The sequence below is a fragment of the Mirounga leonina genome, unplaced genomic scaffold (assembly GCF_011800145.1).
Source record: "Mirounga leonina isolate KUSES-001 unplaced genomic scaffold, KU_Mleo_1.0 Mir_166, whole genome shotgun sequence".
Classification (NCBI taxonomy): domain Eukaryota; kingdom Metazoa; phylum Chordata; class Mammalia; order Carnivora; family Phocidae; genus Mirounga; species Mirounga leonina.
The window spans coordinates 219,858-239,018 of record NW_023270418.1 but is presented as its reverse complement, the minus strand read 5'-3'; the positions used below and the strand labels follow the sequence as shown (position 1 = coordinate 239,018).

Below are 19,161 nucleotides of genomic sequence, written 5' to 3'. Positions count from 1 at the left end.
TATGATTAATTGCAAGAGAATGGTATAGACAGTGAGCACTCTTGTTGGAGTTGAGTGGAGGGAGATACTACTTTCAGCTAAGTAGGATTGAGGTATGTGCCGGATCTACCAGGATAAGGGAGATTTGGATTGCCATGGGGAGGAGGGGTGGGGATGGGGAATGTAGCTCTTGCTAAGTGACTAGATCTTGGAGATGGACAGATGAGCAAGACACAAACAATCCCTGCTTTCGCAGAGCTCATAACATGCTTAATATAGTAGACAGTTGAATAGATATCTATCTAACATGGTGAGAACAGTGAGAAACATTCAAGATAGAAAGAATTTGAGTAAAGCCCATATCAGGAAAGTGAGAGAAATATGTTGGGGTAGAACAGGGACCAATTCAACCTGAGCCAAAGGTTTATATAAGGGAGTGTAAGAAATACTACCTTCTAGGCTCAAAGGAAGAGAGTAAAAGGCTTGGGAGCTTGGGAAATCTTACGGAGTAGGAAGCCTTTCTCGTACTTTTGAAATCATATCAGACAGCTTCTATTCTATTTACTCATGAGGCAACCTTGAGGGCGAGAGCACTTGTAGCATTCAAAGTAGAGAAAGGGGGTAAGAAATGAAATGATCCTGGCAAGATAGGTTGGGATCAAATTGTAAGGTCATGAATTATTCACTGATATTTGGTGATATGGACAAGTCACCTAATCTCTCTAAATATCATTTTCCTCATCTTTTTCTTTTTAAGATTTTTTATTTATTTATTTGACAGAGAGAGAGATAGCGAGAGAGGGAACACAAGCAGGGGGACTGGGAGAGGGAGAAGCAGGCTTCCCAAGGAGCAGAGAGCCCAATGCGGGCTTGATCCCAGCACCCTGGGATCATGACCTGAGCCAAAGGCAGACGCTTAACTGACTGAGCCACCCAGGCGCCCCATTTTCCTCATTTTTATGAGGGTTTTGGACTCCATTTCTAAATATAACATAGTGCTTAAGAGTACTCTGCAGCCAGGCTTGAATTCTGGCTCCATGCTTCCTAGCTCTATGACTGAGCAAGTTACTTAACTTCTCCATGCCTCAGATTCCTCATCTGTAAAATGGGGGATGACATGACCCCATAGTGTGCTGTAGATTAGATTAAATGAGTAACTATATGGAAAGCTCTTAGAGTAGTACTTGGCATATAGAAGTGGTCTGGAAGTGTTAACTCTACACCTTCCAATTCTTCAGGTTTTGACTCATTACCAGGTATCCAATCTGAACACTAGAACACAGGAATTATTTAAGAGGACTCACGAAAAACCGTAATTAAAATCCAGGACCTGCTATCCCCACAGCTGTGTCAAAATATGAGCTGAACTTGGAAAGGACACACCGCACAGGTGTTTCCTTCTGAAACTTGTTTAGAGAGGGCCTTAGAGGCTTCATTAAGAGTATAAAGCCCGGAATCTACTCATTGTCTCCTTGGGATGCTAATATTACTTTATAAATGTTGACTGGACTACTGCCATCTATTGTGTTGTTTTTCTGTTGTCTGTGCTGCTGATGAAGTCTGGCCACCGTTTTGACATGCACTTAACTATAAAACACATCGTGTACTAGAGAGTAATGAGTTGCAGAACAGCAAATGTGTACTTCAGGATCAGAAGAGTAAACTCCAGAGAACAGCGTTTCCTAAGTCATAACAGTTGCTTACCTGTAGGTCCCATGGAAAGAAGAACCTAAAACCAAGAATACTGGGCTTCAGTATAAGGAAAAGCCTGTAAAAAAAAAAAAATGAGCCAAGACATTTTATATTGATTTAAAGATTTTCCAACCATTTTTTTTTTCTTCTCTGGAGAAGAATCCTTAGTAAGTAAAAGAGATACAAGCAGAGCTGCTCTGCTGGGAGAGGTCAAAGTAAAGAGCGTGGAGCTATGCCTACCAGCTTTCTTTCCACTTATTCCCAGTCCTTCCATGTGGCCCCTGAGTCACTGTCAAGGAACTCTAGGACTCCTAAACTCACAGTTTAAAAATCAGTGATGCAATTGATTATAGGTTCATTTTTCCAATAGCATATTACCAATTTTTCCTAGGAAAGTTGTGCATTAGAGAAAAAGTGAAGTCCTTGTTTATGGGTTCCGGGTCCTGTACTTTATTTTCTTTATCTTTATTGCTCTCTTCCCCCCCCTCGGGATACACTCTTGCTCTTTATCATCTTTCTGGAAGCAAACCTCAGCCCTTTGTATACTTCTGTGGATATAGGATTGATCTGGAGGCAAATATGCCTGAAAGCTCTCCACTTACAGAAAATTAAAAGAAAAACAAGAGCAAGAACTTGATTAAAACCTAGACCTCAAGCTCAGACTGTTTCTTTTTATTCATTAGATTTGTCTGCCTCTGCTCATTCCAAGGTGGTGATCTTCACGGTCAACTCTTTGGGTAGTTCTCAGTCCTACCTGGATGTGGTACAAAGCAATGTGGATATGTTCAGAGCCCTTGTCCCAGCTCTGGGACATTATAGTCAACATGGTGTCCTGCTCGTTGCATCTCAACCAGGTAAAAGGTTTTATTTTAAATTAATCTGACAGTCCAGAGCATCAGTAGAATTGCCATTGCTGATAAAAGTCATAAAACTAGATTATAAAGGAACAGCTAGGCTATCCAAATTGCTCTTATACTGAACAGTACAGTACCTCCATATCCTGTCAGCCAGCCACTTCTTAGGACTGGCATGAATTAGAAGGTTACAACTTACAATTTTTTATGTCATATCACTATCATTCTGTTCCAGGGTTTTAGCCATGTCTCCTTCAGTGAGAAAATAGTTGAACACCCAAGAGAAAAATACAATGGCTTATGTGAAAGATCTTCTGTTAGCTCTAAAGTGTCATAAAATATTAGTGAGCATGCCAGTATGCGTTGTTGACTTTTCATATATTGCAAATTGTTTTTGGAACTGTTTTACTTAAAAAAGAAGTATTTTCAAGGAATTGGGTGGTACTGGACTCAAATTGGTGAACAGAGTTTCTTCATGTTCCCAGTCTAAGGGTATGCATTTTACATGTTTTCCTATAGTAATTGGTTGAGGGACACTGGTCTCTTTAATTCCTGACATCCCATTGGCATGGCAGAAAAAAGTAGTTGTTTTTGTTTGTAATGTTGTACTGCGTAGTGGTGGTATGTGGTCATTATTTTAATTTAAAGCTAGAAATTCATCTAAAGATATAAAAGAGAGCTTGACCAATGAAAAACAATTATTTTCTGGTTTTCTGTTCCCAGTTAACTAGGAAAATATCTATTTTACACTCTTAATTTATATTTAACAACACAGTTATGTAAAATCATGCTGAAGCCTGGCTAGTGTTTTTAATATATATTAAAAATACAGTTTGCCTCATAGTGCATTTAGAACCTAGGGAGAATATATAGAAGCTCTACTATACTTATTAACGTAATAAGTTTTTGTTTATGAACTAGGCTAGAAGTGTATTTTTAAAAATCTTTGTATTTTCACCTTGTGTGCGATATTCAGTGGAAATCATGACATATGTAACATGGAAACTGAGTGCATTTCCTGTAAATCGAGTGATCGGAATTGGATGTAATCTGGATTCACAGAGATTACAATATATTATTACAAATGTCTTGAAGGCACAGACGTCAGGAAAACAAGTATGGGTTATTGGTGAGCAGGGAGAAGACAAAGGTAAGAAGTACTTTTTTATCGTGAAGAGACTCTTCAAGTGTGGCATTCTCGTTTATTTACTTTTCCGTAAGTTTAAGACTAGGCAAGAGCCCTTAGTTTTATATTTTTTAATTGAATTTCAGAGTCCAGGATTAACTTGAAAGTTTAATTCTCTAGAGAGCCACGTTTAAATAAACCTTAACACATATACAGAACTCTTTCCTTTCCTCTCCCCACACTTCAGTCTTGCTTGCCTTTCCTAGGTTCAGACTGTCTCCCTAGGGCCATACCTCCTGTCTGTTTCTCACCTTTTTTAAACACAATTTTCACTCTTTGTTTATCCTTATGACCTCTTTCACCAGCCCACTTGCTCTCTTCCTACCACAGAAAGCATTCAGTTCCCCAGACTGGAAAGCCCCTTTTCCTATCCGAAAAGAATACTTTCCCTATCCAACTTGAGAATCTCTTCCTTTACTCCTTTACTGTTTCCCTCATGTTTTAAAGTCAAGTTGGTCAGGTGACAGAAGTTCTGTGTTTGTCCTCATTTTGTATGTAAGTACCTACTCTTTCCTCACTACTGCGTAAGTGTTCGTATGATCTAAAAGAGGCATGGGGCACCTGGGTGGCTCAGTTAGTTCTGGCTCAGGGTGGTCTCAGGGTCGTGAGATTGAGCCCCAAATTAGGGCTCAGTGGGGAATCTGCTTGAGATTCTTTCTGTCCCTCTGCCCCTCCCCACCCCCAGACTCTCTCACTCTCTCTCAAAATAAATCTTTTAAAAAATAAAAGAGGCATAGAGCATGGTCTCTTCCTTTATCACACTTAAAAATCATTTTAGAGCAAGAAGGAAAGTATTTACGTGATATTTTAGCTAATTGTGAAAGTATAGGGAACTATTTGATTAAGTGCCAGAATGAGTATTATAGACTTACAGTGCTTAGCTTATGAGTGAGCATTTAACATAAGTAGAAATGACTGGAGAAAATTCTATATAAGACATCATTGAACTGGACTTTGGAAGAATGAATAGGATTTGAATAGAGAGAAAAGAGTGGGAAAGATACTCCAGAAATGGGAAATCAGAAGCAGGCAAAGGCACATATTAACAGTGGTTGTATCTGTGTTAAAGGAAACTTTTAAAAATGTGTATTTGTCAGTATTTCCTAATTTTGTCACTATGGATATTTAGTATTTGTATAATTTTTAAGAAATTTTTAATAAAATGTAGCAGTATTTAAATCTGTGTAAATTGGTACTGGCTACCTAGAAAATTCAATGCTAGCAAGAGCCAGGCTGTAGAATAAACCCTTTCAAAACCTGATTTTGTGATTGAGCAGGATGACTTTTCAGGCTCAAAATGCTCCCTACACTAGACGCTGATCAAGAGGACCCTGGAAAAGGGTAGCAAACAAGAACTTGGAGCAGATGTATTGGAGTAATGCACGTCTAGGGTTGCAAACACACCTTAGACCCCATATTTTACTCACTAGTACTATTTGAGTTCTGGTCCACGTTGATCTCTTGCTTCTCTGATTCTTGCAGCTCTCCTAATTAGTTTGCTGTTTCCCCTCTTGTCTACCCTGTAAATGATGCCAAATAAATAATGATGTTGGCCAGAACTTTACTATGTGCTTTCCTGTATGAATCCAATCTTCCTAAATCACGTTACTCTTTTCAAAAACCTTCACTGACTTCCTCTGACCAAACTATTAAATTCCTTTTCTTGGCATTCAAGAAATCCCAAAATAAAGCCCTAATCTTCCTTCCCTATTATAATTAAGGAGGTAGTAATGTTATTTGAGAGTTAGAAGGGACACAGGGGATCAGTTACATTTTGTTGTAGGGAGCCAGCAATGGATACAGAGATGGTAAGAGTGATCTGCCTAAGAACCTATAGTTTTTAGGGTCAAAGAAGGACTAAAACCCAGGTCTTGTACCTCCCAGCCCTACCCAACAGCTTTGCTTCAGCCACAGGGAACTTTGTCCTTCTCCTTCTCTCTCAACATACTCAAATCTCATCCTTTGATGTCTAGGTCAAGCCCTCCTTACTTACACCGTGAAGCTTTTCCTGATCACATCACTCCACAGTGATTCCTTCACCCCTTTGAGCTAAAAGCTATTGCTAACTATATGGTAATTAACCATATAACCAGGAAACATGATGCTTATTCTTTTGTTAAACTGCTGTTTATTCTGGCCCAACTTGAATATTTTGTGTGTATACCTTCTCCTTATTGAAAATGTAAATTATTAAGCTGTTGTCTTAGTTGAAAGTCATACATTCACATTGCAAAAAGTTAAATAGTACAAAAAGGTATGTGCAGTAAAAAATAAGTCTCCCTTCTATGCCAGATCCCCAGTTTTTCTCCCTAGATTCCGTCACAGTTACCAGTCTCTTGTGTAACCTTGTGGCAATGTTCTGTGCATAGATAAGCACATATATGAAATATTTCCTAGGTGGCCAGTACATACATCATTCTGCACCTTGCCCTTTTGCTTACTGATATGACATGGAAATGATTGCATAATAACATATATAGATCTCACTCATCCTTTTAAACTACTGGATATGTCAACATTTATTTAACCAGCCCCCCTAATAAGTTACAATTTTTGAATGAATAAAAGCATTTCACAATATGGTTGTATTAATATCTCAAATTGTAAAGAGAAAATAAAGGATAGTGAAATTGATAAATAAGCCCAGGCACTGTGCTGACTGCTCTTGGAGCTATATAGTTGTGTAAGAACCTGACCATGTCTTCAGGAAGCTTAGATCTAACACAGAAAATGACTATAATGGAAGGCAGCATTGACTTGCCATGAGAGAGGTCCATGGGAAGTAGGCTTTTAAAAACACAAGGAAAGAATATGGCAATTTTGCCTTGAGCTCTCACATGGGAACTAGAAATAGAGGGATGTAGGTACATGTGAATTGGAATCACTTAAATATAATATTATGTACTATTTGACTTATATAAAAGAATACATAAAATGTATAACGTATATTTTGAAGCATAATAGTAGAACAAACATTCATGAATCTACAGTCAATTAAGAACATTACCAATACCACTGAAGCTACTGATGTTCTCCCCAACCCATGTCCCTGTGTTCCATCTAGACACCATCATCAGATCGCTTTTTATCCTGTCTTGTACTTTGTTTCAGAGATAGTTATATCCATGATAGGTCTAACTTACCTTGGCCCTGAAGCCAGAAATGGACAGAGGCTCCCTCTGCTGGTTACGTGTGTAAACATCAACTGGTTATATTTTTGCATAAGTGACGTCCCTGCAGTAACAGCAATTATAGTTACTTTTCATTGAAAGCCTACTATGTGTATTAAATGTGTTACATATCTCATTTAAAATTTACAAACACCCTCTGAAGGGGATGGTGGTTTTCCAAACTAAAAGATGAGGAAGCTTAAGACTCCATGAGGTTAAGTAATTTGCCCAAGATTACATACTAGGAAGATTTGAACCCTGCTCTCACTCCAAAGCTGTGCTTTTTCTTGCTGTGACTTAATTAGAAAGTTTATCTAAAGCATTTAGTACCGTGTCTAACACAGCGTAAACACTCAGTAAATGGCAGTTTCTATTACAGCGATCAGCAAGACAGCGATGAATAGAAACTTGGTGAAAAGACATGTAAAACTACACTTTGAAGTAAAGCAACATTAGGATTTGGAAACTGTTCTAAGAATAGCAGGTGTGCAAATAAAATTAATCCTCATCAAGTATTTCAGAGACAAATGACAGCTACAGCCTGGGGGGAGGAATACATGACATACAAGACCCTTTAGGATTAGTTTCCTGCTTCCCTCCCCTCACCAGCTTCCTCTTCCGCTATCCTGCCAGGCACTCTGTGCTAGTCATATGGTCAACCTGCAGTTTCCTGAATGATGCACGCACTGTCATGCCTCCTTGCTTTTGTACCTGATTCTTCCTTTCCCTGAACATTCATTCACTTGGCTAACTCCTGCTCACCCTTCCAGACTGGGCTTGAGTGCCGCCTCTCCCAGGAAGCCTTTCCTAATTCTCCAGGTTAAGTAAGTCCATGCCTCTAGCATAACTGTTATCACACTGTGTTAGAATTGCATATTTACCTGTTTACCCCACCGAACTGCAAGTTCCTTGACCGTGGAATGACCTTAGTAAATGTGTTTTGAAATGATGCTCATACTATCTTGTTGTAACCAAAGGTCATTCATACTATGCCCCCCCAAATTAGAGAGCAGAACATATACTTTGGAGCTGCTATTTTCGGCTGTGTTACTAACATCACATGTAAACCGCAGATAACTCCTTCAAATGATGGTTTAGAAATCCAAGGGTTGGATCTCAGAATAGACTGTTAGGTCATATGCTTTGGGCTTCAGTCTTACACAAGGGAAGGTGTTGTATACAATGGAAAAGGTCATTGTTCATTAAAATTTGGGGGGCCAGAGGATTGCTGTTCTTGAGAAATGGAGCCAGAAAGATAAGGATTGATTAGCTACAGTATTTGAAAGGGCTCCCTAAAATAGGTTGGACATATATTTAGGAAGTTTGAAGGGCTGGGCAGTAAGTAAACAAACAAAATAAGTCCATCTAAACTTAATTGAAAATTCTAATGACTATGTCACAAGCAAAATTGAACATAGTGAAGCTTTCTCCCTCTCACCATTCTTTCCTAATGGCTCTTGGAAGTCAGGATTCAGAGAGGAGAGAATGAATGTGATATATACATACACACACTCATAATTAACTTTCAGATTTTTGTGCCCCTTTCTGAGTCTTCTCATTCCTCCCTTGTCCCTTTTATTCATTCTTCCAAGGTCTGTAAATGCTGTATTTCACTTAACGGACATTTCCCCCAATTTTCTATCCATTGTGAATATACCAATAATGTACAGAAATTTTTTTTTTTAAAGATTTTATTTATTTATTTGACAGAGAGAGACACAGCGAGAGAGGGAACACAAGTAGGAGGAGTGGGAGAGGGAGAAGCAGGCTCCCTGCAGAGCAGGGAGCCCGATGCGGGACTCGATCCCAGGACCCTGGGATCATGACCTGAGCTGAAGGCAGTTGCTTAACCAACTGAGCCACCCAGGCGCCCAATGTACAGAAATTTTTTAGAAAAAAATTCATATATAACCATTCTGTCCAAGTAAAATGTATTTTAAAAATCTCTTAATCTGCCCACATTTATTTGTATTGTTCATATAACAATTTTTTTACTCAACATAAAAGCTTTAAAGATTTATTTATTTATTTGAGAGAGAGCATGCACGCAGGTGGGGGGAGGGGCAGAGAGAGAGGGAGAAGGAGAGAAGCAGACTCCCTGCTGAGCATGGAGCCAGATTGTGGATGCTGGGCTCAAGTTGACCCTGAGATCATGACCTGAGCCGAAATCAAGAATCTGAAGCTCAACTGACTGAGCCACCCAGGCGCCCCTTAATATAAGAGCTTTTAAAATTTTTTCATGTCTTTGAATTTAACTGTTGCAAGTATGCTTTCCTCTTTGTTGATATAATTTTGGATTATGCATGAAGTCAGTTCTGCATCATCTCCTGTGTATCCTTTACCACAGTAAAAATACGTGTGAGAGGACACAAAAGAACACATGGTCCCTGTCCCCTGCAAGCTTATCATCAGTTTGAGGAAGAGATATCTGGATACATATGGTGTCCTTTGTTGCTGACCCATCACTAAATGGCCTAATTTTGAATGCAGTTTGGAAGACATATCTTGGGGCGCCTGGTGGGACAGTTAAGCGTCCGATTCTTGATCTCGGCTCAGGTCGTGATCTCAGGGTCATGAGATGAAGCCCCGTGTCAGGCTCCGTGCTCAGCGGGGAGTCTGCTTGAGATTCTCTCCCTCCCTCTCCTTCTGGACCTGCCCCCCTGCACTCTCACTCATTTTTTCTCTCTAAAATAAATAAATCTTTTTTTTTTTAAAGAGTTATAGCTTAAATATAGTCTTATATATCCAAATGTATTTTTGTTTTGCCTACCCCAGTACAGATCTGTATTAAAGAATGTCTTCACACAGATGAGAAATAGATGAATATTATAAGGGTTTCAAAATGTTTGTGGCAATTTCTATTTAATATTAAAATGTGGTGTAAACATCCAGTTCATGTGCAAAGCTTTGAATTTTTGAGTTGTTTTTGTAAATGATGTAATGAGACGAAATGGTAACCCAAAAGATCCTCGTAGCAAACAGGACCCTGCCTCTCTAACAGCTGTGGAAATCTAGCCAAAATAGGTGACCAAATTATTCCTCACCTGGTGAAAGAAATTAATCTCAGTGTGTTTCCCAGTGGAGCAAATGCCAAGTGCTTGCTGCTGAGGAAAGAAAGCTTTCTACTTGGACAGTAAAACGGCCCTCGTAGAACTAGTGTTGATGAGAGAGCACAGGGAAGGAGGCTGAAGATAGGCTCTGAGGATCATGCTTTTGGGGGCATTGCAACTCCCAGGCAGTAGGCACAGCATACCCAGTGCCAACAGTGGAAAACTGTTTCTAGAAAAGGGGGAAAGGTGTTTAAAGCTTAATACAGATACCCTTGACTGCAAATGATCGTTTATCACGTCTTAATCCTAAGGGAGTTGTTAGCAACATATAATTAATTTTTCCTTTAATTTTTAGTGCCCACATGGGGTGGCCAAGAAGAAGTAATGAGTCCTAACTCTCAGGTGCAGTTGTCCAACAGGTAACACTGAGTGTCGATTTGCATTTGCCCAGTTGAAAATCGTGTATTTCGTAGCTACCATAACAACTGTTTACACAGCATGCCCTTACCAGGCTTCTGCAAACAAAACTAGCTAGTATGGACAAGTTCAAAGTACAAGAGATCAATGCTTTCTAGTCTCTGATTTCTTATTTGAAAGAAGATCCAGGAGTGCTTTGCAAACTTTATTTCAGATATACTGTGGACAGGTAAATGGTAAAACAGGGTTCTTATTGATAGTCCTTGATTTCCTGCTCTGATGAGTCAACATCTGAGGATATTAAGAATTTTCTTAATGTGGAAAGAATTTGTATCACTTAAATTTAATACGGGGGCGCCTGGGTGGCTCAGTTGGTTGAGCGTCCGACTCATGGTTTCGGCTCAAGTTGTGATCTCAGTGTCGTGAGATCGAGCCCCACGTTGGGGCTGCTTGAAATTCTCTCGCTCTCTCTCTCTCTTTCTCCTTCTGCCACTCCCCCGCTCACAAGTGCTCTCTAAAATAAATAATCTTAAAAAAAAATGTATTTATTGATACATAAATACATTTGGAAACCAATCTAATATGAATGGATAAGCCATATTATAAGTTCAGGCAAAAATAAAGTGTAACACATAGATCCCTGTGTCTTTTGCCTTTGGTCAGACACCTTCCGAGGTCCCTGCCCTATAGTTTGTACTCCATGCACCGTGTATTTTTATGCCATCTGTTGTCTCGCCATCACGTAATAACATACATTTCTGCAGTTCGGTGGAGACTTTTCGCTTTTTAAACATTCAGCTTAAGACTCTTAGCCTGTAACAACTGGAAAGAATATTCTCTTAGTGAGAAGAGTAGAGTGTTATATAATCCCTTCTATAATTTTTTTTTTAAGATTTTATTTATTTGACAGAGAGAGACAAAGCGAGAGAAGGAACACAAGCAGGGGGAGTGGGAGAGGGAGAAGCAGGCTTCCTGCTGAGCAGGGAGCCAGATGTGGGGCTCAATCCCAGGACCCCGGGTTCATGACCTGAGCCGAAGGCAGACGCTTAATGACTGAGCCACCCAGGCGCCCCATATAATCCCTTCTAATCTGATTCTCTACATAATCCTACATTTATAAGGAAGAAATTATAAAAGGAAGAAATCCAAACATGTTTAATTTATATCATTTTTATTATTTATAAAGAGAATGTATGTTGTTATAAAACTTCATATACTACAGATATCTATAAAGTAGAAAGTGAAAAGCTGGGGGGGGGGTCATCCCACTCCCCAGAGACAACCACTAAAACAGCTTAGTGTCCACATGTCCAAACATTTTTCCAGTGCTTATGCAAACATTATTATTTTTATTATTTGTATAATAATAGATATATGCTATTCATATTACCTTGCAACTTACTTTGTTTCCTTAATAATAAATCTTGGACATTTTTCCATGTTGTACATAGAAGCTACCTCATTCCTCTCTGGAGCTATACAGTACTACATTTGGATAGTGATTTATTGAACCAGTCCTCTTTTGATGAGTTGTTTCCAGAATTTTTGCTGTCTCACACAAGGCAAACATGCATATATATTTGCATATTTGCGCATATTGCAGTGGAGTAAAATCCCTGAGGAGGAATTTCTAGATCAGATGTTGCTAAATCTTCCTCCTAAAAGATTATATCACTTACCGCTCTCAACGGCAGTTATGGGAATGCCTGTTTCTCTGTAGCTTCTCCAGAAGTAGTTATCAATCTTTTTAAATTTGCCGATTTTGATAGGCAACACTGGCGTATTGTTTTAACTCACATTTAAATATTAGTAGAGGTGAGCTTCTTTTTATGTTAGCCATTTGTATTTTCTCTGTCAACTACCTGCCTGACATTTTTAAAAAGTTTTTTATTGTTATGTTAATCCCCATACATTACATCATTGGTTTTAGATGTAGTGTTCCATGATTCATTGTTGCCTGCCTGACATTTTAAGAAAAGTTTAGTCAGTAGATTATCTGTAGGCTTTCCTAACAATTGCTGTATAACACTTATTTCTGAATCAAAAAATATCTAATTAATACCTTAAATGGTATAAAACTAAATGTACATACTTTGTGAATTTTCTGAGATTTATTATTATTTGTTTATTTATTTATTTATTTATTTATTTATTTTTGGTAACCTAGAGCCATGGAACTGTTACGGGTAAAAGGCCAAAGATCCTGGTCTGTTGGACTGTCGGTAGCTGACCTGGTTGACAGTATTGTAAGCAATAAAAAGAAAGTACATTCTGTATCAATTTTAGCAAAGGTAATTTCTGTTTTCATACTTTCATCATGTTTTTAAACTTCGCAATTATTCGTATAAATCCAGAAAAAGTGTTACTCTGACTGTTCCTCAGGGGTCTTCAGTATCACTGGTTTCGAGAATGACACACCGGAGGAGACAGTTCGGTCTAAGCCCCGTCCTGCTTGGTTATGGGAAGCCTGGACTTCTTCCAGGTTGCCCCTCCCCCCCACGTAATTTTTGGGAAGCCTCAACAAACATTTGTGTATTCCATAAAGTTCTTCTGGTTGTCATTTACCACACCTCTGCCAGTCACCTCACCCCAGACTGACGTGCCAGCTCGTCTTAGCTGCTCGTCCATCTGCTTCTCCAGTTCACTTTGTCCTTTACCACTTTATCCAAGCATAGAGTCCCTAAAGCACAGCTAAGATAAGGCACACAGGCTTAACCACATTATCTTGAAAACTCTGGAATATCAGAAGGGAAATAAAACACGGAAAGGGAAACTTAAAACAGGTTACCGTATGTGACGGGGTCCCTCCCCAGGGAGTCCACTCTGACCATCTTCTCTCAGCCCCCAGCCTGCTCCCCATCCTGCAGCGGGCTAGCGCCCCACAAAGCGGCTGTCTCTGACCACGTGCTTCCTGTCTCGCACACATTTTCTGAAACAAGCATGAGTTTAGAAATTAAATGAACACAACTTTTTTTTAAAGTTCAATTCGTATCTGTTTATAACAACTAGAAAAGCAAGGAAGTATCCATATTTATGATATTAATTTTTTGCAGTGATTTAGCTCTATCATAATCCCTTTTTTTTTTTCATTTCAGGGATATTATGGTATAAACAGTGAAGTGTTCTTAAGTTTGCCTTGCATCGTTGGGACCAGTGGCATATCAGAAGTCATCCAAAGCACAGTGAAGGAAGATACAGTGACCAAGAAACTCCAGAGCAGTGCATCATCAATCCATGGTCTCCAACAACAGTTAAAACTTTGATTCTAAAGTTCAGTTACCAGAAGGGAAAGGTCATTTAATTTGGCCAACATATATGGGGTTGAGAATTTCTGTTTCTTATTACTTACCCTTACAAACTGCTTGGTTAAGGTAGACGGTTTCCGGTTAGCTTTGTAATTTGAATCCTTAGGGAGTGGGGCAGTGGGGAGAGATCTAATTTTCTGTGTTGCTCTTGAGCTATCTAAACTGTTCTTTAAACCTCCAGCAGAAGTAGACATGCATCTACAATATGCATCATTTAAATTTATGGATCCTCAACTAAAAGCACATTCAGCACTTTGGGAATATTTTGAAAGTATATATTTTTAAAAGAAAGTGACTCCCTGACTGTTATAATAAACACGATAAGCTGAAGGTCCAGTATTGATTTACAGAATCTGTGCTAGGTGTACTTTCAAAAGATCCCCAGCCTAAGGTATTGTTTCTTCTTTAAAATATAATTGGTAGTAATGGGAAAGCATTTTGTTTCCCCTCTTCAAATTAATTAGCTACCAAAAAAAAAAAAAAAAAATTTATGTGCACTTTCAAGTAGTAAAAGGGCAAGTGAAATTTTTTAATATTTGAAGAAAAAGTGTAGTTAAATTTCCAGTGGGACTGTCCTTTCTGAAATTTTTTATAACCCTTTCTTGGGCTATATAATAGATCTCCAACATCTCAAAAATCCACTATACTACTAGTATCATAGAGAAATGTGTATTTTTAGTGGAAATAGATTATGAAAAAAAAGCCAAGCAATTTACCTTAAAGCTAAAATATGAGGCTTTCTTAAAAACCATTAGTCTTAAGGAGAAGAGGTTGGATGGACTGGCTGTTCTGAGCGAACCTTTTTACCACTCCTGAAGAAATGATTCAGAGTCCGTATGCCTTTATGGGTCAGTAACAGTATCTTCGGGCGCCTGGGTGGCTCAGTTGGTTAAGCGACTGCCTTCGGCTCAGGTCATGATCCTGGAGTCCCTGGATCGAGTCCCGCATCGGGCACCCTGCTCAGCAGGGAGTCTGCTTCTCCCTCTGACCCTCCCCCCTCTCATGTGCTCTCTCTCATTCTCTCTCTCTCAAATAAATAAGTAACAGTATCTTCATATGTGAAAGATAGCGCATTATTACAGATGCAACACACAACTAGTAGTAACAGCTAATGCTGACACTTCTATTTCAGGCAGGGTGATGAGCACTTTATTATTTTATTGAATCCTGAAAATCATCCACTGCGGTAGGTTCTGTCATTTTATAGAGGAGAAAACTGAGGTTTAGTGCCCAGGTGTCACAGCCCAGGGGCACTTATCCACACAGCCTCTTCTTTTTCTAAGCAGTAGAAGGACGAAAAAGCCTAACAGCCAAAATAGTAAGCACAAGACCATAAAGCTGGGATTCTGTACACTACAGAAGGATTACCTCTATTCTCATGTAGGGGCTGACTTTCTTTGTTATCCCAATATAGTTTTTTGAAAGATGGATTCCCTGACTTCCCAGACTTGCCCTCAGCAAATAGCAAAGAGGAGTATGCACTGAGATAGGTGTTTATTTATTTAGTCACAGGGTACTGACTAGAAGCCTACAGCACACCAGGCACTGTACTGGGCACCGCAGATACACGGGTGGGCCAGCCGGGAACTAGGCACAGCCCTCACTGTCCGTACAGTCTAGTATGGGAGACATCGTAATCAAATCTCAGAAATAAATGTACAATTCCAAGTACAGTAAGTACTGCAAAGTTGTCCCAGTTGCTCTGAAAGCACGTAACAGGCAAATCCAAACCTCGTCAGAGAGCTAGGAGCCAGGTGGTTTGTAAGGGCAGACACATCCCTGGTTAGTACTTGGATGGGAGAAACAGTGAAACTAATGCCGATTTAGTGTAATAATAATGGATGCTTATAATGAGCTTAAATCATAAAGTGAAATTATACTGTGTCCCATGTTTGAGAAAGTATAAAGTATTTAATACGTTTGGAAAGATTCTCCGTGAGAATTACCTGGGCTAAAAACCTTGGGCATTTGAAGAGATATGTATTAGTTCTGTGTAAGTTCACTACATTGGGTAGATTATTTTGGTGTTACTCTTAACAATGTATCCTCACTATCCTGTTGCATGAAATACGGGAGTAAAACTGAAAGAATCATTTCTTGTATTTTTTAAACTAGCCTTTTCTAATATCTGTGATCTAATTAGAAATTAGATAATTTCTACTATCTAATTTCTAATACGCTCTTGAATAATAACTTTGCTGCAAGACATTGTGTAATAGATGAATTACCAAGAGTTCACTATATTAATTATAAATGAAGGTCAATGAGGGAGCCTGGGTGGCTCAGTCGTTAAGCGTCTGCCTTCGGCTCAGGTCATGATCCCAGGGTCCTGGGGTCGAGCCCTGCATTGGGCTCCCTGCTTGGCGGGAAGCCTGCTTCTCCCTCTCCCACTCCCCCTGCTTGTGTTCCCTCTCTAGCTATGTCTTTCTCTGTCAAATAAATAAAACCTTAAAAAAAAAATGAAGGTCAATGAATGCAATATAACAAATACTTACTGAGCATCTACTGTTACTCCAAATACTGTGTTAGAATATAAGTATTCAGGGACGCCTGGGTGGTTCAGTCGTTGGGCGTCTGCCTTCGGCTCAGGTCATGATCCCAGGGTCCTGGGATCGAGTCCCACATCGGGCTCCCTGCTCAGCGGGGAGTCTGCTTCTCCATCTCCCTCTGCTGCTCCCCCTGCTTGTGCTCGCTCGCTCTCTCTCTCTCTGACAAATAAATAAATAAAAATCTTAAAAAAAAAAAAGAATATAAGTATTCAAAGTTGAGTAATTGTCCTTGCCCTGCAGAAGCCCACCATATAGAAATAATTCTATCAGTTATTTCCTTAAGTGTTGAGTATTACCAATCACGTAGGTTCCATATGTAAGTCAAGAAGCAGTACCACCACTACCCCACTATGATTTGGTGGTAATTGCCTTTCATGGTTTTTTTAACTTTCACTGTTTCATTTTTCCAAAATCATGCATTGTTTCTTCTTGTTATGATTTTTAGTGGGGCTTGGATTAAAATGCTTTGATTTTGTAGTGCAGAGATAAATACTTGATATTCCAATTTACATCGTAGCTTTCCTTAAGTATCAAGAACAAGGAGTAAAATAAACTTTGACTTTAAAATCACCAGAAGAGGGGCGCCTGGGTGGCTCAGTTGGTTAAGCGACTGCCTTCGGCTCAGGTCATGATCCTGGAGTCCCGGGATCGAGTCCCGCATCGGGCTCCCTGCTCGGCAGGGAGTTTGCTTCTCCCTCTGACCCTCCTCCCTCTCATGCTCTCTGTCTCTCATTCTCTCTCTCTCAAATAAATAAATAAAATCTTTAAAAAAAAAAAGTTAAAAAAAATGAAGTTTAAAAAAAAAAAAAATAAAATCACCAGAAGATGCCTAATTTATTTAAAGAGTGAAAGAAAATTTGTTCAGATTGAGGAGAGTTTCTTTCATATAATTGATACAGTACCCAGCACATTTATTTCATTTTAAGTGGCTTAAGTGCAAAATTAAGAGACTGGCTTCTGTTGTTTTCAAGCTTTTATTTATTTATTTATTTATTTTTTAAATTTTATTATGTTAGTCACCATACAGTACATCATTGGGTTTTGATGTGGTGATCCACGATCCATTGTTTTCATATAACACCCAGTGCTCCATGCAGTACGTGCCCTACTTAATACCCATCACCGGGCTAACCAATCCCCCCTCCCCACTCCCCTCTAAAACCCCGTTTGTTTCTCAGAGTCCATAGTCTCTCATGGTTCATCTCTCCAATTCCCCCCGCCCATTTTTCCCTTCCTTCTCCTAATGTCCTCCATGTTATTCCTTATGTTCCACAAATAAGTGAAACCATATGATAATTGACTTTCTCTGCTTGACTTATTTCACTTAGCATATTCTCCTCCAGTCCCATCCATGTTGATGTAAAAGTTGGTATTCATCCTTTCTTGTGGCTGAGTAATATTCCATTGTATATATGGACCACATCTTCTTTATCCATTCATCTGTTGAAGGGCATCTCGGCTCTTTCCACAGTTTGGCTATTGCGGACATTGCTGCTATGAACATTGGGGTGCATATGGCCCTTCTTGTTTTCAAGCTTTTAAAAATTACTTCCAGCAAGAAAACTTTTTAAACAATGTATTACCTGCACTCTCCCAATTGATAAAAGCACAGTTGCTCTGAGGGTACTTCTGAATAAGTTGTGGCTTTAAGACCAGTTTGAAAACTGCTTTGCTTTTAAGTGACATAAAAGAGGTGCAGTGGAGGGGTGTCTGCGTGGCTCAGGTTGTGATCTAGGGGTCCTGGGATCGAGCCCCACGTGGGGCTCTCTGCTCAGCGGGAATCTACTTCCCCACCCCCTACCCCACCCCTGTGATCGCTCTTGCTCTCAAATAAATAAAATATTTAAAAAAAAAAAAAAGGTGCAGTGGAAAGATAGATTGCACTATAGTTTGGTTTGACCGGAGCTGTATACTTAACTAACACATGATGTCCTTATCAAAAAAAAAAAATACCTATTGGGATAGCCTGTGCCTGTGTGTTGGCAATAATTTAAGATACTTCCACATGGTTCAATTAGGCCCTCTGTGTTTTTGACTTCACCTAGATGCCAATTTAGAAAAGAATTAATACCACAGTCTGTTCCTCATTAGCATTAAGCTAACATCATCCAAATGAACATACTTCGTATCATCAAACCCAAGTTTTACAATACCTTGAATGACACCGTGTGCTTATAAAACTGGTGGTGAGTGCAATAATGACTCATACAAATGACCATGAAGAACTTCTTTGGGTAGTAGAAATGCAATTACGATCAAGTCCCTACTCTTGCTCTGTACAAGGATGAGGATCTGAAGATGAGCCTGCCCTCGAAGATTTGGACTTTGATAGTGGCCAGGCCAGTATGCACGTGTAGAGCAAGGTAGAATGCTGCGTGTGTTATGATTTATGGCTAGGAAGAGAGTTTCTGACTTAGCGGAATGGTTTCCCAGAGAAGAAATCATCGCCCGGTTTCCTGTGAAACCAGGGCTCTACACTTCGCCCTTGTGGATGTAGTATGAAGTACTTCTATGCTTAAAAAACAAAAACAAAACCTCATAATCAGAGAGACCCTAGGCATCATCTAACGCAAGCCTCTCATCTCCGAGCTGGGAAAAACTTAAGCCCCAACTACAAGTGCACTTGCCTTCTATTATCACAAGGGCAAGTTAGCCGCACAACAGTTTTCTGACTCCCAGCCCACATGATGAATCCGTCATTAAAGCTCACAAGCAAAACCTTCCTACTTCCCCTCCCTGCACCTGCTCCGTTAGCCTAAGGCAACCGTGAAACACCTGCTGATCTTACCCCAGTGCAGGGTTTCGACCCTCCCAACAGGCTCGGCCTGAGGAGAATACCCCACCAGGTGCGTCGGAACGCACGCCGCTCCCAGCCTGTCGCTTACCCCGGAAGTGACGTAAAGGAAGCGGAAGCGCTGGCCCGGTGGCCGACTTCCTGTTGTTAGAGGCGGGGGGGTGG

At 39.7% G+C, this 19,161-nt stretch overlaps 1 protein-coding gene across 3 annotated transcripts in view; it reads left to right on the top strand.

Moving 5' to 3' along the window:
* UEVLD (UEV and lactate/malate dehyrogenase domains) overlaps window positions 1–14,064 on the top strand; it is a 43,837-nt gene extending 29,773 nt beyond the window's left edge. For all 3 annotated transcript variants that reach the window (XM_035012427.1, XM_035012429.1, XM_035012428.1), the window contains 5 exons: window positions 2,355–2,525; window positions 3,502–3,675; window positions 10,287–10,350; window positions 12,516–12,639; window positions 13,444–14,064. In XM_035012427.1, coding sequence (XP_034868318.1) covers window positions 2,355–2,525; window positions 3,502–3,675; window positions 10,287–10,350; window positions 12,516–12,639; window positions 13,444–13,611 — 701 coding nt within the window. In that variant the 3' untranslated portion in view covers window positions 13,612–14,064. The remainder of the gene's footprint in view (window positions 1–2,354; window positions 2,526–3,501; window positions 3,676–10,286; window positions 10,351–12,515; window positions 12,640–13,443) is intronic.
* The last annotated feature ends 5,097 nt before the right edge of the window (window positions 14,065–19,161 follow it).